Raw genomic sequence first — 25,869 nt, 5'->3', positions numbered from 1 at the left:
CAGGGAAGGGATTATGCATAATCTGTTGACTGATTAGTTGTAGGGTTTTAATAGAGTATTAACTGTTCGACCTAACTGTCGGAACTGCTACGGCATCTCGATGCCGTCTACACGAGGGCTTGGACTAATTACCTCCATGACAAGCGTACACTACAGTGTAAGTTTATTGCAGCATTCGATTCGACCTCGGAAACGACTCACGGCTGCGGAATGAAAGCGAGCCCGATGAGTGATATAGGGAAAACAATATTGGCTGACAACAAAAATATCTGTGTTTGTATGTGGATGTACATCTGCGGTGTCTGTGATCATGGAGATAAAAAAGAACAGCTCCATGCTGTGATTCATGACGGTTAGAGTAACCGAGGATTCAGTGAGCAGCCATTTTTTAGATCTTCACGCGCCTTGAAAACCGATTAACACTAATCAAACTACGAGCATTTCTGAGACATAATTCGTCCTCACTCTGTACAGCATTTCTGTAGGTGAAGACCGTTTCTGGAGTCATTTATGCTAAAATGACCCAATCGCCTGTCGGCGGCATAAAAGTCAAAGAGAGAAGTGTAAAAAATATAATAATAATAATAATAATAATAATAATAATTTATTTCTTATAAAAGAGCGCACTACACTGCGTCTCAATGCGCTTTTCATAACAATACACAGATTTGATTTAAAAAGTACAGTTGTTAAAGGTAGATGTAAAACAAAGCAAAACACACACACACACAAACCCGGAAAAGTTAATAAAATGTTGTTTAAAAAGGTAAGTTTTGAGTGCGGACTTAAAATTGACAATGGTCTTTGAATTTCTAATATCTAATGGAAGTGAATTCCAGAGAGAGGGTGCACAGACTGAAAATGCTCTCTGACCGTAAGTCTTATTGAAAATACCAGTGGGTCTGACTAAAAGCAGCTTTTCCGCTGAACGAAGATTTCTTGTAGGTACATATGGACTAATTATTTCTGATAAGTACAGTGGTGCCATATGATTAATTATCTTGAAAGTTATCAGCAGAGTTTTAAATTTAATTCTGGCATCAACTGGTAACCAATGTAAGTCATTCAGTACTGGAGTGATGTGGTCCGATTTACGTTTACAGCATACAAGACGAGCGGCGGCATTCTGAAGAGATTGTAAACGACTTAACTGACACTTAGGTATTCCATTCAATAGACTGTTACAATAGTCTAGTCGTGATGTCACAAATGCATGTATCAGTCTCTCTGTGCAGGCTTTATCAAGCAGTTTGCGAATCTTGCCAATCCTGTATAGGGAAAAGAACCCACTTTTGCAAATATGACTAACATAATCAGACATAGAGCCATCATTTTGCAAATTAACACCAAGATTTCTTACGGAAGAGGATGGAACTATGTCTGATCCACCGATTTTCAAGCTAGTCAGTTGTTCAGCATGAGTTTTTAACTTCGACGAAAACTGTATGACTTCTGTCTTGTCATCATTTAGGACCAACATATTCATTTTCATCCAGGAACGAATATCATCGACACACTGTTCAACGTTCGATAAAATGTCAGCTGGCTTATCACAGATGGCGTAAATTCCCGAGTCATCTGCATACATGGTGTAGTCAAGGTTATATTTCATGATGATGTCTTCTAGTGGAGCAGTGTATAATGTGAATAAGATCGGCCCCAGAACAGATCCTTGGGGGACACCATATTTCAAGAATGACGTAGATGATTTCAAAGAGTTCACTTTTACATACTGACTGCGATTGTTAAGGTATGATGTAAACCATGCTAGTGCTGCGCCAGTGACACCAAATCGATACTCGAGTCTCTTTAGTAAAACGCCATGGTCGATCGTATCGAATGCTGCTGATAAGTCCAGCATGATGAAACGACATCCTTTTTGTTATTTAGAGCTACCATAATGTCATTGTGAAGACGCAGTAAAGCTGTTTCTGTGCTATGGTTGGCACGATATGCACTCTGACACTTGGTGTAAAGTTCATACCTAGTCAGATGATCATGTAGTTGCTGTGCGACTATTTTCTCCAGAATTTTCGATAAATAGGGTAGATTGGATACTGGTCTGTAATTTTTCATTGAGTTGTGATCAAGATCAGGTTTTTTCAGAAGTGGTCGAATAATTGCAGATTTAAACTGGCTCGGAACGTTGCCTGTAGACAGTGAAACATTAAACAGATTGGTTAGGAAAGGCGCGAGGGAATCGACAGATTGTTTAACAAGGATAGTTGGTAGAATGTCAAGTTCGCATGATTTTGGAGGTGACTGCTTGATGCGCTTCCGTACTTCTTCGATAGATACACTCCTGAATTCGGCTAAAATATGGGGAGGCATCAGTCCCTTATTATCATTAAACTGACCGCCGAGACCATCGCGTAGCTTTGAAACTTTCTCTTCGAAGAACTTTAGAAAGTTATTGGAAATTGCGTCCGGTGGTATGTTGCTTGGTAGAGTATTCGTATTCAATGCCTTGGTGCTAGACAACTCAGATACAATGCTGAACAACTTTTTAGTGTCAGCCTCCTCTATTCTTGTCCGATGGTAGATTGATTTGACTTTGTCACAAATACGAACATATTCTAGCCTCTTTGATACAAACAGTTGGTGATCAATTTCAAGATGAGATTTTCGCCACTTCGCTTCTAAATTACGCACAGCTTTACGAAGCACTAATAATTCGTCACAGAACCACGGTGCACGGTGAACATAGAGAAAAGTACGTCATTTCATCAAGCGCAAGTTGCATGCGATAGACCGCTTGTCAAGCGTCACACGTCACAGATAGATAACTCTCTGCTGTTGTTCGTATCCAACATGAGTACCATCGATTCCAGGCGAATATGATTTCAGACCCGTCTTCATTACATGTAAATCTCAGGATTAGGATGGTGTTTTGCACTGTATTCAAGTAGTTAGCCCGTAAGCGTCTCATGGTTTACCGACCGATGATGACATGTTGATGAAAACTCAGGGCGATTACGTTATTACGTTGTGACGGTCAATTCATATTGAAATTTGTGTTCGGTCCTGCAGCATTTTGGCTACTGCCATGATAACTGATAACATGTTGTCGTGTCCATTCCCATAAAATCATTTGATTCACATTCGTCCGGTGTACGATGAACATTTGTTAGTCGACGTATGTTTTTACCTTGTCAAGGTCGGTTTCTCATTTAGTGGTAGGGTGGTTGCATATTGGTAATAGCGCGGTGCGGAAACGAAATGGGACAAGGAAAAACGGGACCGCGAGATTGAAACGACTTACACATTATCAGTTCACTGCCATTGTGCCAAAACGTCTACAAACCAAAGCAGCTATTGTTTTGTGGGTGTGATTTCTGCATCGCTACGTATTTTGCCTTGGGAAATTTGCTGTCGTTGTCTTGAAGCCCATGCAATTTGTTTCCACCTTGTATTTTCTAATCCCAAGTAGTTCCAGTGCCGCGTTTCTGATATTTCATATTTATCCATAATTGTTCAACTCACTTAGTATTCTAATCGAACGGACAACGTCTGGTTTCTAGACGTTTCGGCGCCAACTCGTTTCGGCCGCACAATTTCTGACCCAACCTGGTTGGGGAACTCGTGCCAAATGTTACAATCAAAACACTGAGAAGTATAGTGTCAGCATTCACATGCTTTAAAGGTTGTGAGAACATGGTGAAAACCGTGAGAAAAAAGTTTCATATCATTTTCAATAGCAATAGCCACCGACACTGTCAAAGTTTGAAAAGCGGCGCCTAAAGGCACTGTAAAAGTCATACTGGTCAGAACGCAAAGGTCACGCCTATGAATATGACTGGTCTGTCATTTACTAATAAGTTTGAAGGAAAAAATAAATCGTAATGGGGGTGTCGAAATGTCTTGGGGCCAAAAGAAGCCGAAACTTCGGCCGAAAGAGGCTGAATGTTGCTTGAATGTTGAAGATGTGAAGGATGTCTGTTGCGGTATTCAAGTGTTCCCGCTGTCACTAAGACCGCCAGTGGAACTTACCATTTATGTATACGGGACAGCCTCTTCAAAGATGTTTAAGGTAGAACGCACCTCCACAGTACAATAAATTACCCACAATTCTCTTTGATTTGTATCCATGAAGGTTACTTTTCTAAAAACTTTTTCAGTTCTGCATGTAAGCACTAATGTTCAGCATCAGAATAATTGTTAAATAATATCCAGTAAAAGTACGTTTAGAAATTTCAGCAAAAGTTTCAAAATAACCATTAAACAACCATGGAAGTCATGTTCTGTAGGTACTACAAATGCCATACTTTTTAGGCAGCAAGTTATGACGAACTGAAGGGGTCATTCTCTGAGAAAACTTAGAATGCAAATTTCTTTTGTCATTTCCATTGGAAAAAATCAATATCCTTTTGTTTCAAAAAACAGGTGCAACTGGTCTCCCTACTTTCCATCACATTATTCTGTATGGCTGAAGACACAATCAGTGGAAAATTTTACAAAAATGCTATCTCCTCTCTCAATCTTGCATAATTTTCCAAATCATTTAAAATGAGAATTGAGAAGAATGGTGTTCTTAAAAGTACGTTCTCAGAATTTTCACAACTAGTCAGTGAATTGTTTTACACATGGGAGACCTGGTAGACTTCTCTGGGAATCTCCGAGAATACAAATCGCAATGAATTATGGGAAATTTACAGTACTGTGACCTCGGGGACAGACATTCGGACTCTCAAACTTTTACAATTCTCTTCTGACTTACTACATGTGGGGGTTCATTTTAAAGCTCTTGGTGAAAGAAAACTTTTCACCGGCTTAGTTTTTCGAAATTCGAAAATTTTTATTTTCTCCATAGAGTTAACACAGGGATGGCGGCCATTTTGAATTTCTAATATCGGTAAATCTTGGGTAATTTGTTTCTCTAGTACCAAAATTTGCACGGTGACCCCTTTTTTATTCTTGATTTTGAAAGAGAATGATTGAAAGATTCCTTGAGGAAAGTTAGAGGAAAAGTTTAAGTCTTACACTTTCGAGGTGCATACAACCTTAACATTACGAAACTTATCCTCCACTCCTGGTGCCTTTACAAAAGCACAAAAATGTCCCAGATAAAACATTAGTGTGTGGGCCATTTGTGTAATCTGAAATTGTACCGTCAACAATGTCACAAGTCTGACCTTGTCCGATTGTGTCGATAAATTGCGATCTTTTGGGAGCGGCCACACTATGAGAAAAACGGTAAGACCCACCTTTCGACGCCTAATTGCCAGGTACACACTATGGTTTTGACCAACTCAGTGAACGGTAGGTGTTAATGGGATTTTCACAGCGGATGTTGTTTAAGTACATGCGAATACTGTGACGCTTGCTTGCTTAGCGTAATCCCTGTCAATCAAGACTTAACGGTAGTCTAAACCGTTATTCATCCATGGAGGTCTCTCCTTCTACCTCCATGATTCATCTAACGATCAACGTCGTCGTTTTTACTGCCAATTTGTACCTCTCGATCGTACGCTCGACTCGCGATCTGCAGAAACGCTGAGGCCGACCAATTTAGTGGAACGTCTTCTCGTTGTTTTTCTGAATGTTCAACAAAATAACATCAAAATACTAAAATTGGCGTGCGTACAACAGCATCTGTTGACTGTGAAGAGAAAATGTACGCAATCGTATGTAAGTGGCCGACCTCTCCCACTGGCCGAGTTGGTCGCCCTGCGCGGGCACTGGCCACAGGCATGATGTTTTCTGGGTATGATAATGAGTTGCGTTATTACAACGGTGGACGCCAGAAATGCCAAGTTTGTCAAAACACGACAGCTTTCTCCTAAGGTTGTCATTTTACCGTGACATGAGTGTGTTTTTGGATAGCCGAGATCCTTCCGCATCTAACTAGGTAACTCAATGTAGGATTTGTGTTTATTCTTCGACTAGAACGTGCAGTTTTCTTGGCAGGCGGATAATTCTGTTTCTTACCTTGGGTGATTAGGCTACGAAGAGAACGTAAGAACGTAGCATAAACTACACTTATAGAAACTACCCAGAAAACATCACGCCTTTGCACTGGCCTAGCCCTCCGTACAGGTCTGTGCGTTCCCGGCGTACACAGTTTACGCAGGGCTTGTAAGTTGCACTGCCGACCTCTCTGGTTCAATTTTGTTGCAGTCTGTGAGTGAGCGATTGAGTGACTCGGGTAGGCATACATCGGAATTGAGCTGCTTTCGGCCGAAAGTAGTTAGAAAAGGTAGTTTTTCGTGCGCGGTCCAAATCGGGACTGTGGTCGCTGTGTATATTCCGCCTATCAGCAGGGCTGTGGTACATGGTGGGAGCAGGCCGTAGATACGCCGGGAACACACAGCATCGTACGCAGTGCATACAGTGAGCAGCGCCCAGTGAACGACTTTGGCTGCTCAGCTCTACTGTTTAATACTTATACACTCCAGTACAATGTGTACAAGACAGCTGAGCGGCCAAAAATTTCTAGACTGGAATTTGAAAGTGCGTCGTGTTGTGTACTTCTCGCTGTAGATTTTGAACAACGATCGGATGTTTACAGCGATAAAAGCAAGAAGGGAACACGACATTGCATCGACGCACTGGACCTCGCGATCGCGTAACGTGCAATCTGATTGGCTGCTTCAGAGCGCGAGATTTGAACGCGACCTTCTATGGGAGTTGGTCAGATGTAGTGAGAGGCGACAGCAAGAGAATACCGCGCAAGTACAGGAAGACGTCGCTGTACTCTACATCTGATTTTAATCAGATTGAGGCCTTGTCTTGCGTTCTCTCGCCATCAAAACGGGGTAAGCCTAATTCACGGGCCGCGTGCCGCGAGCCACGATCGCGTGCCGCGAGTCAAAGTTCATGATGCACGGATTAGCGTGTTATCTAGGATAGGTGCATTTTCACTCTAATTCACTTTATCGATTCATCTTCACTGTTAAATCACATTTAATAGACACCTTGTATGTGCATAAAGTGGTGACCTGCGATATGTGTGTTCACGCAATTCAACATGTGCTGGCCGGTAAGGGACTGGAAAAAAAATATAGGGAGGAAGGTCGATTTTTTTAAATGATGCTGAAAAAAGTGACTCTCCCAAATTGTTATGCCGTCCCTGTACGTGCTATAGTCAACATCAATAATATTTTATTTGACAAATATTTACTAATTCATAATGTGACGCCTCATCCAACCAATTGTGAAGGCTGTTGCACTAATATACTGGCAAATAAGTTAAATTCAGGTCAAAGGTCATCCTGGTTACTTGATATTTTTGCTGTACACTTTCGTCCCATGATGGCTGTCCACTAAAAATCAGACCTTTAGCAATATTGGCTGGGTCAATGTCATCCTGGTCGTTTGATATTTTAGCAGAAATCTTAGTTAACATAATCAATTCCGTCCACTAAACTTCAGACCTCTACCTGTGTTAGCTAGCCTATAATTTATAGATGTGCATAATTAATGAGGTACAGGATGATTTGAGGGTCGAAGGTCGGTGTCCCATACCAGTCACAGTTCGATAGACACCAGCCATCCTCGACTCTTACATAGAATAAGCCACAGATTAGTTGCAGAGGGGGATAGGGCAGGTCAAAGGTCATAAATTCTCAAAAACAATATTTTAAAATCTTCTTAATATTCGCAGCTTAAGACCTAGATATTTGAAATATAGCAACCTTATCATATGGTCTACAAAACTAATGTACAGAATTTTGATTGATCAATTTTTAATGTTACAATTTTACGGGCAATGTGATTTTGAAAAATACTAGCCCTCCCTCCCTATAATTTCTCTCGAGTCCCATTCTGCATATGCCCCTTGATGTAGAATTCCTAAACACACATTCGCTTCACCAGTTCATGCATTTAGAAGGCGGCATTGAAGCCCGAATGTTGATTTATCAATGAAAATGAATCAATGAATGATATTAGAGTGAAGATGCACCTATTTCTAGCTTAACATGCTAGTCCGTGCATCGTGAACCTTGGCTCGCGGCACGGGGATTATGGCTTGTGAATTAGGCTTACCCATCAAAACGACATTAAATCAGGTGCCCCGTAACCCCCCTACTCTATAACTGAAGAAGAATTTGATATCTGTTCTCTGACAAATTACTTTTGGAACCATTCACATCTTAGCATCTATTTTATTGATTTTATGGCTGTTAATAAGATCGTTTACCCTGGCTTACGGAACGCGCGTGATCGAGATTGGCAGTTGTTTCGGAGTCATCCAACCACCGAACCACCGCACGAACCACCGAAATGGTCTACTATCTTAATAAAACGGATGGACACTACTCAGACAAACATTAAATTTGTTACAATCACAATCGATCGACAAATCTTATAGCCGAGGAAATTAGTACTTGATCTGAAAATATAGCAATGTGTTGAAAACGCAGCAAAGAGACACAATGGAAAATATTTGCAGTGGAGAGAAATTGTTCATAATTTTACTGACAGAATACGAGAAGTCTATGATTTCCTTGCTGACGCATTGTTAGCCGTATAATTAATTAATAATTATGATTTTGCAGTCCTAAATCCTTCAAACAATCGGGCTAAGACAAGAAATTTACAATGGAAATCCTGCGCCGCGCAACGCTTTGAGTACCAAGGGTGCATAGAGGTTTTATCTTATTGCTGACTGTGAATTATCTATTCGCTATTCACTGGCAGGGCAAATAGGAACGTAATTATTATTCTGCCGCTGCAAGGCGAATATTCTTTTAAGTTTATTTAATCACAGTGTTCATCCGTTTTGCTCTGCCAGCATAGAGCCTCATACGTTGTCATTACATCTCTTGCAAATGTACGTTTTCTTGTGAATAGGACGCATCAGAGTAACGGTAAAGAGATGTCCTATTTACTGATATAAGTCAGTTGTAATTGAAAAGATCGATCTTGTTCTCCGAGAATCGAGTGTGTCCCCGCAAACTGGGCATTCCACTACGCTAAATGATAAAAATACCGCAGTGATTGTTCGTTGAGTTCGTTTGGAGATCCATTCGTAAAAGAAGTTAGACTGAACTGTGCACACGTGTACCAATCTCTGCAGGATATAGTATTGGGGAGTCTTAAGATTCGCCGTCATATTATGAGGATGAAAAATCGGATTGTCCTGTAGTTCATCCCAATTGTTGGTAACTGCTCATCTACCCGTCTCCATTCTTAATTGTACGCTGCATTATACAAGCATCGGGACTTGTACATTTTCAGGATATCTTCTTCGTGCCATCTTGCAGGAATTCAATAATTTGTGGTAATTTAACAAAGACACTTCTTTGCAAAGGGATAAAGGTCTTTTTTCAGCACAGATAGAAGGGAATCTCAGAACGAAGTAGAAGGTGATTTCACCTTTGTCAAATCCGAGACTCGCGGCTTTGATCTGTCACCAGTAAATAAGGTAGTCCAGGCTTTGCAACACATCCGATACTGAATACGAATCGAAAGCAGTGACGTCTAAGCTCAGTTTCAATGTCAAAAAATGACGTTAAACTCTGAAGCTCAAACAGAGAAGTATTGAAATATGAAAAAGTGTTCAAGTTTGATAATACAACTTAGAAATGTTTAATTTTGGACATTGTAAAATTTAGAACTTCAAATTAAAGTTTAAGCAGTAAGGCTTGTCAACGCAATAAGTAACGTACGCAACAAGTGGAACATTATAATACTTCACATCGCATTTCAGCGAATGTCAGACACTTTGAAAAGGTGAAGTTGTGAAGTGCATGACTTTCAATTTTTAAAGGTAGGAATACGTCAATGAGCAGTTTGCTGGACATTTACAACACTGATGTGGTCGTCTGCTTTTGTGAACTCATTTTGAAGCTTGTGGAGTGAATGACATTTTCACCGCATTATTTAGTGTGACAAATGAACAATTATTTCCCCAGAAACGTCTAAAACGGGATGAACGTAGCATTGCCGAAACTAAAAGAAATAGGAAACATGTAATTTGTAGTCTAAATTACAAGGTTTCTGCGACCAGTGTTATAAAGATGATTATTACACCTCACTCATTCAGCGTGCACTGCCATTGGTTAAACACGACTCACGTGACATGTAAAAGAACGTGATGATGCCCTCTGCGAACGTGATGATGCCCTCTGCAAACTTGATGATGCCCTCTGCATTTGATATTACATGGATGACGTCATTTTACTTACTGCGCATCCTTTCTGCGCATAACAAATTGTCGTTCACTTGTACTTGCTACTATCGCTGCGAAACGTCATGCAGAGCTGTCACCGGCACAGTTAGACGATATTTTGATGCAAGTAAATAGCAAACGAACGAAAATGGCAACAAGGAATGCAATTTCTGTGTTCAGCGACTATGCAAGCAACAAATTTGGATACGCGACCAAGGAGATCGGCAAACTTTCAGCGGCAACCCTAGACTTGGCACTGACAACATTTTACGCTGAGGTCCGGACTCATGCAGAAAGGCGAACTGTACTCGAAGAAGTTTGTTCGGTGTAATAAAAATAATAACACATGAGAGCTAGGGCAAGATCACGATTTTTTGCCTGCCCTCGGGCTCTTGCCCTCGCTCCCATTTGTTATTATTTAAGTTGTGTTTATCAAAGAATTATTATGGCCTTTCAGTAACCTAATTTATGTATATTCACATAAATTGCACAGGCAAACGTCTGCTTTACGTTTTCAGACGTCAGCGGAATTCGTTAAAAAGATTCAGAAAGTATATTTTTTATCTGTCCCTGGTCATGGAAGGCAAAAAATATATTTATGTTTAATATTCATGTTAAAAATAGAATAATCCGATTATTGCACAGAATAGCACTTGAAGCATTTCATCTCAAATCCATGAATTCAACAAAGTATACGCTTTAGGGTTTTTTTTTCGAATTCACTCACATTTCGATTTCTCAAAATTACTCTAAAAGTGAAGACACTTAGTTGCGTATTTGAGACCTGGAAGATTTCAGTACATTTTCCATAGACTCAGCTTAAGAATCAAGATAACTACATTCATAGAAAGCTGTTACTTACTGTTATCAATGCCCGGGTAATAGTTTGTAACATTTATTGATACCACTTTCTATTTCATATGGACAAAATTCAGATTGACACATAATGCCCTGATATAGCTGTTTGCTAATGTAAAAGTGTTTCCTTCTTTCAGTTCATGCATTCGACGTAGAATAATCTTTATTGTCATATGTATTTTCGTCGTCCTAGAATCATAATAAATATCTTCCATAGAACGTTTATCTGTCCTTGGCAACAAAGTACATATAAATGAAACCGTCGAAATGATATGAATTCACGTTTATTCACATTAATCTTCCGAAAAAGCACAATTTCAGTCAGCTAAAAACTTCATCAACCAAAGGTCAAGAAAAGATGTTTCTGTTGAAAACGCATATACGGAAGCTTTATTTATTCATCATATACAAAGTATAATCCACGACACGTAATTCACACTAAGTTCATACGTTCTTTGAGCATAACGTAAGTATCTTTCAATTTCCAAAAGTTTATTCTTCTTGTTGCAAGGCGCCCTCACCGATAAAGCTTGCTATCGCAACTTTCGAATGAACAAGTCCCGATGCAGTAGCAACAAACTCTAAGCACAGTATGTACAGCTATCGAGAAGTCGATTATGCAGTTGGTACTGTAATAGAAGGAAAGGTATGACGAGATGTTTTTCACAGGTTACGCATAACAAATTCAATGTACAGGAAGAAGTAAATGGCATCAACCAAGGATCGTTCAATCCTTCCACAGATTCAATAACTAAATTTGATAGCCTATAATCCAAAAGTAGCTTTTCCCTTCTCGAGACGGCTGCCACACATAAATAGAACACTGATTTCGGAGTCCACTGCGGAATTGCTAGAATTTGACAAGAATTCGTTACCTTTGGTCATCACAACTGTGAAAGAGAAATTGAAATATTTTCATTCAATACATTGAGTTACTCATTCTTGGTTCTGTAACTATAGCAGTAACCTGAGATATCCGAGGTCAATTCGCCTCGTCAATAAAAATTTTGATTCATTTTTAAATACCACTTCAGTTCCTAAAGCACGTATGCCAAAGTATTAACAATCACAGCAGTAAGCGCTTAAGGTGGTTGGAAAGGCTAGAGCGTCAGTTATAAATTTCAACAAAACTATTAAAATATAAAGTAGTCAACATTCTCTGTGGAATAAAAAAACTAGACATTTGGGCACAAAGGCATTGCAGAGTTATAGTCTGTTAAAACTTCCGAAAAACTGACCAAATAAGAAGAAGTTGGGGAGTCTTTAGTGTATTAACTATGGTAGAGGTCCCCTAGCTTTTAATAAAATGTTTGAAAAGGGTAAGTCATTATTTGCTGTTTTTCAGGAAAGTTTGACAAGGCGGTGCTGGCATTCAGAGTGAGTGACTGCTATTGCAAATGCATTTTTTCGATTCTTTGAGTGTCAAAGAGGTGTCAAAAGTGAGATTAACCAAAAAACTGCTCTATGACTTCAAAAGAGGGGTGCAAATATGGCTTGTTTTCAACATTTTTGACAGAATAACAGTTTTCCTACATAATTGTATACCAAATTAATCCAACTTTGAAATGAGATATGGACATGGAATTTTTACAGCCTATTAACAAGGTTACAGATAAGATTCGTACGGCACAATTTTCCTGTATTTGAAGTACTTTTTGAAAAAGGACATTTTGAAATTTGAAAGAATTTTTAATAATTTTTTGATATATAAACCCATGTAAAATCATAAAAACAAATTTTATTTACAAATCCTGCCGTACAAATCTTACAATAAATAGTGTCAACATATTTATAACTAATTTGGTAATATTCATACTATCCAATTATTATTAAATTCAATAATGTAAAAAATATATGAAAAATTAAAATTTAATATTTACTGGTGTCATATTTCAAAATCATGGCTGCAAATATACAATTTTTATATTTTTGGAGAAAATATTAACTAAGGGAGTTATCCTAAAAATTTGAACTAAATATCTTGATTCTAACACTTGAAACTTGACATTAACTCTGAGAAAAGAATTGGTGCAAAAATAGCCTTTCCAACCACCTTAAATGATCTTTAAAAAAAATAACTTTTTTTGCCTTAACATATCTAGAAACGATGACATCAGAAAATCCCGATTTAGATCATAAGGTGTTACACTTGTTCGCCATTAGCTTGAGAACAATGAGAAAACTATAATACGGAGACAAAAAGAAACTGAAAAAATGGTGTACTGATGTAAAGTTATTGCAGTAAGAAATGACAAGCTCTGCTATTTCACAATTCTAAAACTTGCAATGTGCGAAACAGTTTTTCTTTGTAAGAAATATATTTAAATATTCTTAAATGATAGTCAATCGTTAATTAAAGTTAAGTACTTATGTGGACATGCACAGTGTACGGAATTCGAGTACAGGAGCGTGTCTGCACTCTTGTTCTCAATGTGAGTTTCTTGGGCGTTGCAAGGTCTGTGTTGACGCTTTGCAAATACAGGGCATTAGCCCGAGGAAACCATGTGCGTCCACACGCTTTGTTTTGAAAGTGACACCGACCTAAACGCCCTCTACAGTTATGTTAGGCATCACGGCAACAACATAAATGGCTTATGGATTTATCGCCGGTCGATCGCCCAGGATTTCACAAATTCATCAGAGAAAAGTATGGTCTTCCTTCCTCGTTCGCTTCTGTTATTGTGGTCGATTATACCTTCGAATGTTGACTTCCTGGTTTTTATTTTTCAGAGACACGGCTTCTCTTAAATCCTTTGACTGCCTGGGGGTGTACTCTTTCTCTTGTCGTATGGGGTGTGCTGCCTGATTTGGAAACATCTACCACGAATATTCCAAAACTACTACTCATTGTTACGGATTTTCCTTGACAATGTCTTGAAATAATCATCTTTATTTTGCTGCATGTGAAGGTTTTTCTAATGAACGGGACCTTTTCTTTGTTATCTGTTTAAGGTTTTAACAATGAAAAATCAATGCATGTTTAGGGGTTTTTAGTGAAAAAGTGGACCATTCGGGGGCATGCCCGTACTCCTTTTCTATGGGAGTACCCCCAGGGGCTTGGCTGCTGTATGTTTCGTCTGCTACTGTTCAATAAACTGCATCTTCTCTGGAAGCGACGTTCATCAATTTCTGGATGCTCTCTTCTCGCCATACAGCAAGCAAAAGCGCTACATTTTCTTTGGACCAATTATTACCACGTTCGGCCGCGTACTAGTAGGACATATTTGTCATGGTTAAAATCAACGACCTCAGAACAAAGGCAATAGGTTACAACGAAATATGCCCAAAACTCTCCACATCGGGGCGATTTTACGACGTCGGTATTTTTTCGATGCGTTCACACGCACTGCGAACGTTAAGTCCCAGCTCGAACTTAGGTCCAACCACGACTCCTTCCTAAATTAACGCTGCCCATTGGACGTAGGGAACTGCCCATTGGACGTAGGGAACTGTTCTCACGTTTCTCAAGTCAGACTCGGATCAGGGGCGGCGATGCCCATGGGCAACCGAAAACGTTTCAGTGAGAAAGCCAAAGCAGGGGTTACACTGTATTTATTTAAACCTGAGGGATCCGAGCAGTCGCTCTCTAAATATTACTTATCAGCGATCTAAGCGATGTCACATTTACACGTCAATCAATAAGGTATAAATTTAGTTCGGAGCAAGCGCCCTCAACGGTAATCACTTGGCAAGAGAACAACAGCTAGCTTGCAATGACGGACACAAACATCTGACAGCTGCTGTCTACGCTCTTTTTATTTTCAATTAACCGTGACCAATCGAAACGCCTTCGGCGAAGACATTTACAACCAGAAGAGAATTTTGAAGGCCTCACCCCACCTTATGTTGAAATCCATTTCATTTAGTAAAGTTTTAAAATCAAGTAAGAGATAAGGCTATTGTTGAAAAACTGATATGTCGATATTTACCTATTCCTACAAAATCTTTTGGCCGCGAATTGTCACTGATCCTATTGGTTTTAAATTGAACAGAATATTTGTTTTTCACGTGTGCATGTCACATCACAATAAGAAAGCACTATGAGTCTAAACTATTTACCATGTCAGACAAATCACCAGGATATAAAGCCTTTGTATTGTTATTATATAATAGCTTTGAATTTCATGACGTCACACATCCTGATTATTACTGATTATGTATCCCATTATCCAGCATTGGGCCCCCACAGCAAGCATAACAATGCAAAGTTTTTGTTTGTAAACGAATAAAGAAGTAAGCGTTTAAAAGGGAGAGAAATTATGGTGTAAACCATGTAAAACATACAACGAAATATTGATAACGGTGCAAAATATCGATAAAAATGCATTTCTTTACGATTTATCAAAATTGGTGAGTCCTCCCGAATGCACCTGTCGTCTCCTCTGTCTAGCTGTCGCTCAGCAGTCCCGCCCGATGCGCTGCAGTGTCAACGGTGCAGTATAAAGTAAGTGAAGCAGAACTCAGTACGCTTGCAAACTCCTAGATGATGCTGGGTTTGACACACGGCATATTATGTATACGATGGTATCAACCGGGACTCGAACCCACAATGCACGGCACCCAATCACCTAGCGCAGAGGACAACAGACAAACCGCTCGACTAAATCCCCAATCTCAAAAAGATTGGTTCAATAACCGAGCTAATGATGTTACAATTCTGACTGCGCCCTCTCCACTCGCCGTAGAGTTCGTGAAGCACTCACGCTAGCACACACGCTATCATACATCTCACACAAACTATATCGAAGCTAAGCAATGAATACAACGCTTTACACCGGGCGGAAGATAGCCTCGGGACAATTCTGTCCACCAGCAGAGCTATCAACCCGGGAAAGAGAAATACGATGGTATGTATGTTACAAAATTGACCATGTAAACTAGGCAATCGTTAAAAGCTACTCAAACCAGCCATCCACGGACCAACAACGGTAGTTGATGTCATTAACATTGTCAGATAGCATCTACAGAAAGGATTCCGGAGCTAATAAAATATCGGTCTAAGTGCAACTACAACCAACAATCATAACAACCGTGGAATCTCCGTTGATCTAACGTCTTGCCGGGCTACCTATTTTTCTGATGCATCGGTAAGTCGGCGACAACTTTCATGATTGGTTTCGACTAGTTCCCGACGAAGCCTCGCCAGCATGTTTGTCAAATGTACCCTCCAAACACCTGTTTACATCGTTCCCCGGTCGCCAAAATACAATAGCTATCGTCAAGAAGCCATCGGAAATTAAATTTACAGACGCAATTATTGATGAAATTTAAACATTCAAATGAAAGTGTGGAACTCTGTTGATATTGTTAGTAACTGCATGTTGTAGTGTTACTACTAGCGACACAATGCTGATCAGCTGATACCTGACAGCTCGCTGCACAAGGCATTGGTGTCGATGCATGGACACTCAGTTTTCCTGATGACTGGCATATAACATGTTTTAGCTTTTTGAATGACATGATATTGGAAGGTGACGATTCAGTTCGATATGGACGGCAGAGATATTACTTTTCGTTTCCTTCCAAATTACATAGTTTTTGTATTCCCAATGAAACCATGAGTGTACTGATCATTTTTTCGTGCCAGACGTGCGTGTTCAGTGTAGTTTAGAGTGTGTGTAAATGTATAATGTATACACATTCAGGGCCGATCATGCCGGATGATGTTCACGGGCTTCAATATCAGTTAATGTTTTGTTTAAATTCGTTTTCTTCATCTACAAATTCACTGGCATTGTCAAAACTAAAAAAATAATAAAAATGATGTATCCCCTCCCGGCCCATGGACCCGAGCAAACTTTGTAATTCATAGTGTACTTCCCTTTGCCTCGTACATTATATTGTGCAATATTTGGTTTCGTCCATGAAGGCCCGGGAGGGGATACATCATTGCTTAAGTATATCCTGCTGTATAATTTAGGCAACATTGCGAAAGGCAAGTACTGGAATAATGTTGCATAATTATCTACACTGACAGTGTGGGAGACACCGCCCTCTACTGGTCATGTTTATTTGTACCCAACTTACATTTCAGGCCAGAGGTCGTGGAAGTTATCTCCGTTTCTTCCACATCCTGCCGCCACCCCTCCCTTAGTTAAGACGCGGTTGCATTATGTTTGTGTTAATTATTAGTTCAACAACCAAGTTAGACCAATGCATCTATTGGTTTACAGTATAACAAGGTCATGTCTTCTGCATGTCACATAAAAATGCACAGTTCTGTATTTGCGAGACTTCTCTACTTTGTACGTTAGCTTTTCTACTGTGTTTATTATTCTCCTTTAAGGCCTGCAAGACTTTCCAGTTACCTTCATTAAAGCATTACAGGCTATTCCCTACTGACTGCCAAGCTCGTGTCCTTGTCAATTATTTCCCTTCATAATTACACTATATATTATTCACTTTTCTACAGAATGGTAATACACCATTGCACTATGCAGCAAAGGAGGGTGAAGAGAAGACGACCAAATTACTGCTGGAATACAAAGCTTCCGTAGACATACAGAACCATGTAAGTGAATACGGTATCTATTCCCATGAAATAGTACAATGTGACACTATTAGGCTTCAGCTGAAACTTTAATCATTAAAATTATTAAATTTAGCAACAAGAAACCCGCTCTGAAACCAAGACACCCTGTCTCCATCGCAACCCACCGGGACGGACCTCTTTGCTCATTCCCGTGATTTTGTGGGCGTACTTGTGTAGATGAAACTATAACGGGTTTGCAAAAACCGAGTATTGATTATACAACGAAACTCATAAATAGTGATAAGTATGATTTTAGCAATGTATTTGTTCAAATTGGTAAACACGATGGGTTGGCCAGGGACTTGATACCCGGGATCAAGTTAATACCATTCACCTTTGATATTCACGAGCGGGATCGAATGTTTATGTTTTTTACCTTCTCGTGTCTATTTATAGACAGAGAAGGTATTAGAGTTGAAAACCAGTCTGCTGGTGTCAACTTATTCCGTCTGTCAAGACTTCCGTCTGTCAAGATCCGTTGACGTCATGCTATTGTGATGGGTCATATCATAAACTGGTGGGGGTGTTTATGGCTCAGGTTGAGGTGTAGGAGAACGATTTTGAGCTGTGACAAAAATCAAAAGGGACTTAGCGGCATAGCCACAGTGTTAAGCCTTTCTCCAAGGTTTCTTAGTTGACTACGATCTATTACAGACTACTGAGCTGACGTTAGGGGTACTCACTTTGTGTTTGCTCACTCTGTGTGCGCTAGTGTTTGGTACTGAGTTGCGTGGATATCCCCTCATGGCCTCACGTGATATGGGCCTGTTGCATAAACTGCAGATGATCATATGCCTCTGAGTCTGAAAACGGTCATTGTGTAAGCCTGTCGGCATTTTCCTTGCATTTTTCTCATTTAATTTTGCAAAATATTGGCGAGTACCTCAATATTCCAAGATAACTCTGTCTTCCAATCGTTTCCTGGAGTTTCAGAGTCATATGAACGAAAATGAGTGAAAGTTTTAGAAAGGAAAATCGGACGTCGGCCATGTTCATTGTTTACAGTACAATCACAAGTTTTTGTGGAGGAAATAACTAACAAATACTCTTCATGATGCCCGCCCTCTAGAGGCAGACCTTCCTATATGAAGTACCACATTTGATGCTTGTGGAAAGCTTGACCACACAAAGGAGCATTTAAACATTTAGAAAATGACAGATTGAAGGTATTCTGAAAATGTCAAATACTGAGGAAAAATGCGCAAATATTCAAAATAAACAGGTTAACTGACTGGTCAGCTATAAAAAACAATGAAAATGTTTATGATCAAAAGTTTTTGAGATGTGCACATTTTAACAAATACAGAAATTATTAACATTATAAATATAAGACCAAACTATTTTTTCAGGGATGGGACAGGTTGGAAATGAGGGGTGAGAGACAAAGGCACTTCTATTGCTGCATGTGGATGCAGCCACACCATTTCATTTACAGCATACTATTCTTATACTTACTGTGTTGTGTTCAAGTTCCATATTGTACTGACTGTCATACAAGGATAACATAAGCAAATCAAATCAAATTAGAAAAGGATCAATGCTGTTGTGTGGATTTTGCTGAACATGGCTGATTTTAATATTTCGCCCTATATATTTGGTATCCGGCAAAGGCATATTTGATGTAAAGTCAAAATTAACACTACATTGCTGACAATATATGTTACCGTTTCTGCATGAACTTTTCTTTTTTTAATTAAAGTATAGTAATACTTCGAACAGATTAACAATTATCGTGATGTCAACCCATAATTTTACATCACAAAGACAGTAATTCTGCCAATTTTTTTTGTTTTTCAGTCATTTTATAAATTTTGCACTGCACAAGATGATTGAACAAATTGCAATGTGTGAATTTGTAAACTCAAAGAATAAAAATCCTTTGGTCACAGATAAATTATTTTTTTGAAAAGAAATTTACTCTTAAACATTTTTAGCATAAATTCTTTACACGGTCATGTATTTCAAGGAAAATATGCCTATTAAAAACAGTAATTTCTTCACTTTCAATTTTTTTCAATACTATGACAATTATCAGCCATGAGGTTTTACAAACACAAGACCAGATAAGCGTTTTCATCATTTCCACAGGACTCTTTGGAAAATCATTAAAAACAGTTAAAAGTGACTTAAAATGATCACTTGGTATACATTTAATTTACAGATGCCAGGTTGTGTATATCACATGCACTCAGGTCAGTAGGGAAGTGCGTCATTACTATTTTGGACTGTTAATTCTTATTTCTGAATTATTTAACTTTTTTCCACATTGAACTATCTTTAGGCAGTTTATACTGTAGCTTAGAATTTTTTTTGATTGATGTATTTAATCATCTTTTGGGTTCTTTGGGTCCATATCCCACCTCATGCCCCTACATCATCAACTATTTACCAACAACTCCATGCCAACAACCAATTACCTGACCTGGCCACACATTAGAGAAGGTACAGCGTCATTGACGGTATTTTTGTAAATTACGGTCACGATTAGTGCGCACAGGAGGTTGTAAACAGTCCAATGTTGACATGCAAACAACAGATTATGCGTAACTGAATATAATTGCTGGACCAATACACTAAGAAACAACGTTTCATGAAGCTCGCGATTGTTGTAGCAATAACAGGTGTACTTCAAAAGCAATGACAAAGGCACAGTCAATCCACGATGCCGCTGCAACTGACGTTATTACGTTCCGAATTAGGCTTACCTGGGGCCCAGGCGCGTGCTGCAACTGTTCAATTATTGCAGCTAAACGATAGCGTAGACGTCCTGCCATTGCCAAGATACTTTGCTATCTCCGATCGCTTCTTCTACAGAACTACTAAAAACCCTCTCAGTTCGCCAAGAAAAAATAATTACGGTTTGAAATCGTTGAATTAATCGGAAATTAACGCCGTGGTGCATTAATCTATATTATAAAAATAATAAACTGAGACATCACTAATCATGAGTGAACTGAATTAAACGTACATTGACACTATCCTATTTTTAACAACCAGCTACCTTTCAATCTTGATATGTCTGTTTTTAAAGAAGTGCGACAGATTTGTACATTGAGCAGCTCAACCGGCCCAAGAGATATCCCGTACCGCCATAAAAACCATATCCACTCACAAAATGGGCAAAATTATGAAATGCCTTTGTAATCATTTACGTCAAATCGCTTAGCAGAAGAAGCTAATCTGTTTGTTTGTTTGTTTTTCATATCGTGCATCATTTTACTGAGTGTACAATTGGGCTTTATTCTCTAAGTTTAATCAGCGACACATGATGTGGTGAACAATGCATCTAGTTTAGAGGCTGTTTAGCAATGACATCAGGATTACCCGCCTAAAACAATATTTTGTTACCTTAACGCTGGTACCCGGAGCCACATGCACATGTCCCCACGTGTCCAAATCTCACCTTCTATAGCCAAGATGTTAAACTAATATTTTACATTGCTAAATGAATGAAAACCATGACTCTATTCTATCACCATTCCATTGACTTTTATGTTAGTTCGTGGAAGACATTATTTATTTGTCTGAACTTCCATCGCTCTATAAAACTCAGATAATTTGTGAAATAGAATGTAATCTTTGCTTTGCTGATGTTATCTTATTTTGAAGCCCGTGAACTTAATGTTTTTTCTGAAATTGTTTTCACAAAAAATCATGTAGGTAAAAGCATTCAAAATAAGCGAACATAAACAGGGGAGAGTCACATAATGTCTCTCTCAAATCGCTTACTAGCACTGCATTTTCGGAGATAATTTTTATACTGACACATTGCAAAATTATTATTACTGAATGTTGTTAGAACATTTAGCAATAATTGGGTAATATGCCGGAGGGGGAACTCTAGTTTCGTAAATATGAGAGATCTGCTTTGTCAAATTAGCGTAAACGTGTTACTATTACTATGTTGTGTGATATGTTAATTCTCATAAGATATGCTCGCTTTTTCTTTAAATTTCTGTATTCCCATATCGTTCAAATATCGCATGACTGAAACATTTGACAGCATATTGCATCGGTGAGTCTTTGTTGCTTACTAGCCTGGCTGTGAATGACACTATGTTTAACAATGTGTTCCAATTGATTCTATACTATAGAAATAACGGACGACGCGCTGACCACTAACGTTTATTTATGGGCAAGGGCGAGTGGAAAGCCAAAAATTACGGGCGAGGCTTGCGAAGCCCGTTAATTTGGCTTTCCTCGCGCCTGCGCCCATAAATAAACGTTAATAGTCACTCGTAGTCTGTTATTTCAATTATATTATCAACAAACCGCAAAAAAACGTCTATTTCCCGTGCGAACGATAACGGGGCCCCAGAACCTGTCAGTGAGTGCTGCGTGCTGCAAAGATTTTGAATTCCGGAGATATTTTGAAAAAAAGCGTCTAAACTTGGCTCACAAGTGCTCCATTTTATTTTGTGGTTGATTATGATCTTTGTACAAATCGTAGTTTTCGTTTTAGCCGTAAAGTTAATATGTTTACGATACTATTCATATTCGCCGGCATGAAAACAAACCATTACTGTGTATTTGTGGGCAGTCACGTGGGTCAGGTCGACCAATAAAAATGCGACGGGCAGGGCATGGTAATATAATTTCAATTCATTCTTTCCTCCTATTTTGCACAAGAAAGGTTTTACAAATTCATTTTGATCTGTTACTTAAAGTTCTGCATTGAAACATTAACCCAGCTTTTGACGATAAAAACACTTTACGATACAATTATTCACGTAAGCTTACAGTGGTTACAATCATTCGAATCGTTTTACCAATCGTGACTTTCACAACTGGATGACATGATAATCGCCGCGTCCCCTCTGATAAAGGTCCGAACTGTTAGTTATCTTTGACGTCGTTTATTCCTCCAAATCAACCACTGTGCCGGGAAATCATTTTATCATTGGCTTATGTCAACTAGCATTGATTCAAAATTCACATTAACATGATCTGGTATCATTTATTGCAAATTTGATAAGAATATCCATTAGCATATGGTTCAAACTCTTTCGGGTTTGGTCAGTGATTTTTTCCATTTCTTTAATAGTTTCAGTACAAATCGAATGACATCAGAGGAAAGAATATTTGCAGTGATATCGGTCCCACATCGGAAGCTTTGTTTTCAATGACGATTCAAATTTTACCTAAATTTTCTAGGACAATTTTATGGGTTAAAATTTCATTTAGTAATCGTTTCTAATGTAACTTATTTTAATTTTAGCAAGATTTGTGTTATGTTGTTGGTGATAAATACTGCCAAAACGTTTATCAAATATCAAACCATTTTTCTGATCTACGGCAGCTCGCCACCGGTAGCCCACATCAAACATATTTTGTGACTCATCTTCACACCAGTCTGTGGAGCATATAATTTTCACAAGTTCGTACTTCGGAGAAGCTTCTTAAAAATGGTAAAAATGCAATCGGTATAAGTAAAACGGAGGTCTGGGCAACTGTCAATGATAAAAATACAAATTATCCAATATTGTGACTTCATCGTATTCATCGCTTGAATATGGTACGATAATATGAATTCGACGATATTTCGGACATTCTGACAGTCAGTGTTGGCTTTTAGAGTTATATTTTGAAAAACTTCAGATATTTGTTCGTATGTGGACATTTGGAAACATACAAGATGGCAGAAATTTTACGGTTGGAAAAAAAAATCAGTAGTGGTGGTATTTCTTGAGTTAGTTTGACCGATTCTTTGTCACAGCCGTATTTTCTCGCTCATCTCATGTTTGTTGCCGTGTTGAATGTGCGTTCTCATTTGTTTCAAGTTATTCCGATGGCTTTTTAAAACAGCATGTGACTTAAGGGTGATCGAGTCACCTGCTACGTCATCATAGCTGCAAACAATAGAACGCGAACTCTACGACGCGACGCGCGCGTCCACTGTATGTGACCGTGCTCATTGTAAAAATTACGCTGTCTTCATACGACTTGATGTCAGAGCTTTTAGCATGAAAGCGGGCGTTATTAGTGATGACTGAATGATCATTATACTATCAAGTTTTAAGTTTAAAATATTTGAATGTTGATTTATTTACAAAGCTTGCTACTCCGTGAAAATCGCCGTATACGAGCTACAACCTAACCAAGGAGGTCTAAAACGGGCACGTCTTGTTTTGTAAGTATGTCGACCACTTAACTATCCATACAAAAACACATAGTTTTTCAACATGAAGAAGATTTTACTCCAAAATCAGCCGCCGACCATTTAGCCTCTGTTGGAAACGGTTTTTTTTTGCCTGTTTCAAACATCTGTTCATCGTTCAGGGACGCGCAAAGGTTTTAATTCTGAAACATTAGCAATGAAAATGGGGTCAATTACACTACAAAAATATAGTAACTAGTGTACGTGATGGCGTAGCTTATCTTTTGTACGGCTTGGTGTGACAGCGATACTTCTACAAGAACGACAGCTGAAAGAACTTACCCTTGCCACGTCATTAGGAGAATACACTTTTTTTATATTGTCGATTGAAAAAATGACTCTTTTCTGTGTGAATTAGGCAACATTTTTTTCATCATCAATATTCCTTCCTAATTTGACCAATATCATGTCCAGGCCGCTAAACCACATCATTGCCGAGGTAGACAGACCTGTCCCGTGAGCTAAAAGGAATAGTTGGCGATATATTTTGCAAAACGGTCAAAAATGGTTGGAAACAGAAACCTATGTGTCAGTACGGCCGAGGCAAAACCGGCGATCACACAGACTGGGAACAGAGAACGAAAGCGGGGTTGTCAGGAAAGGTGGTGACTTATTTTCTAAAATAAAGTGCTTTGTCTGGTTGTGCTAGTGAATCAATCTAATTTATTTGTGTAGTGTATGTTGGTCTGTGGGTCAAAGTGCGTATACAGTGGACGATGTTTTGCCAAATGTTAAAAAAAACATTGGAAGCACGGCCATACTCTTCAAGTTGGGGGAGATATTGATATCATAGTCTTTCCAACAAAACGAGAATGCCTTGGTGATAACAAAGGCGATGAATCGGTTGAATAGAAAAACTTTTCGGACATCATATTTTTACATGTCAATTTTTGATAACGCAGCTCATCTATTGTACTGTCAGGGAAGTGAACTACACGCATTGTTTATGTAGTCAGTCAATATCGGGCCTCGCCTTGTATGCTGGAACTCGGAGTTCACGACGATATGAAGTGGGATTCGATTGAACGTAAACCGTCCAAGTGCCGGCAAACGGTATTCTTCCGTCACTCTACTGGGCGACTCTCCTTCGATATATGTTAATGTTGTCATGCATGCCCTTTCTATAAATATATGATAATTTAAGTCAGCCGGAATTACATTACCGCCTTGCTGCACCATGCAAATTTACATTCAGCGAACAGTGCAATTTTTTGGGAAACACTGAGTTCTGACGGCCAGCGCAGCAACCAGGATTAAGAAGGTAGCCCACCGTCTGTGTCCCACTAACAGTCGATAGTAAGTAAACCTATAGCTATCTGCAGTAAAGTAGGTCGGGCTCCTTTCTGCAGCTAATTAACTTATTGATCGTACCGTTGTCGGCCATGGCCGTGATCAGGGAGCAAGCAGATTACATTGCCAACGCTCAAACCAGTACGTAAAGACTAATTATATACAATGCAAAATAACCAAACACTCAAGAACAGCGTAAAGCTTGATCCAGCCTGATCGAGCCGAGCTTGAAAACATATATCATACTTGCTCTAAGTGAAGGTATGGTTACTTTCAGTTAAACAAACGCGCGTGAACGTAGCGGCACACGTGGAATTAAACGACACTGACTTTTAAGGGAGCATTCGTTATTTACGTGGAGGGGGGGGGTTGGTGGAAATCAGGGGGGGGTGACTTTTACAAAACCGCTTTTTAGGGGGGGGGGTCAAAATTTACAATCAATGATTGAAGGGGGGGTCAAATTTTACAAAGGTTTGTATTGAGTTATGGAAAACAAAATTGACTTTGGAATTTCACCGAAATGTTGCTTGTGTAACCGATGTTTCGAGACGGCAGAATAATAACCGACCGAAGCTCAGCCAAATTTATTTCTCTAGCAGGGCCAACAAGTCCGAGACTGGCGTTAACCTCTCTAGAGCAGCAACAGAGCATGTAGCCCTGAGTACAGGTCTGTGTGTTCCTGGCGTATACGGCCTCCACCACAGCCCTGCAATGGTCTGTGGAGATAACTGGGGTCTCTGCAGCGAGATTCAAAATGGGGATCTCCATGGGTAAACAACTTGTCGAGTATGTTATGTTTCAGAAAATGAGCGGTTTTGGACGTTAGGAGAAGTCAATCGCATCTTTTCTGGGATTGGTTAGGAGGTAAAGGTAGGCAGGGAAAGGATTTTGCCCCAATAGAGCAGAATTTCGGCCAAA

General features: G+C 39.2%; 1 protein-coding gene across 1 annotated transcript in view; it reads left to right on the top strand.

Moving 5' to 3' along the window:
* LOC139127769 (26S proteasome non-ATPase regulatory subunit 10-like) overlaps positions 1 to 25,869 on the top strand; it is a 534,262-nt gene that overhangs the window by 473,416 nt on the left and 34,977 nt on the right. Inside the window, exon 9 of the mRNA XM_070693649.1 lies at positions 17,385 to 17,483. Within this exon, the coding sequence (XP_070549750.1) occupies positions 17,385 to 17,483 (99 nt within the window). The remainder of the gene's footprint in view (positions 1 to 17,384; positions 17,484 to 25,869) is intronic.

This window comes from Ptychodera flava, unplaced genomic scaffold, assembly GCF_041260155.1.
Source record: "Ptychodera flava strain L36383 unplaced genomic scaffold, AS_Pfla_20210202 Scaffold_36__1_contigs__length_1797346_pilon, whole genome shotgun sequence".
NCBI classification, from domain to species: domain Eukaryota; kingdom Metazoa; phylum Hemichordata; class Enteropneusta; family Ptychoderidae; genus Ptychodera; species Ptychodera flava.
This window is presented reverse-complemented; position numbering and strand designations above follow the sequence as displayed.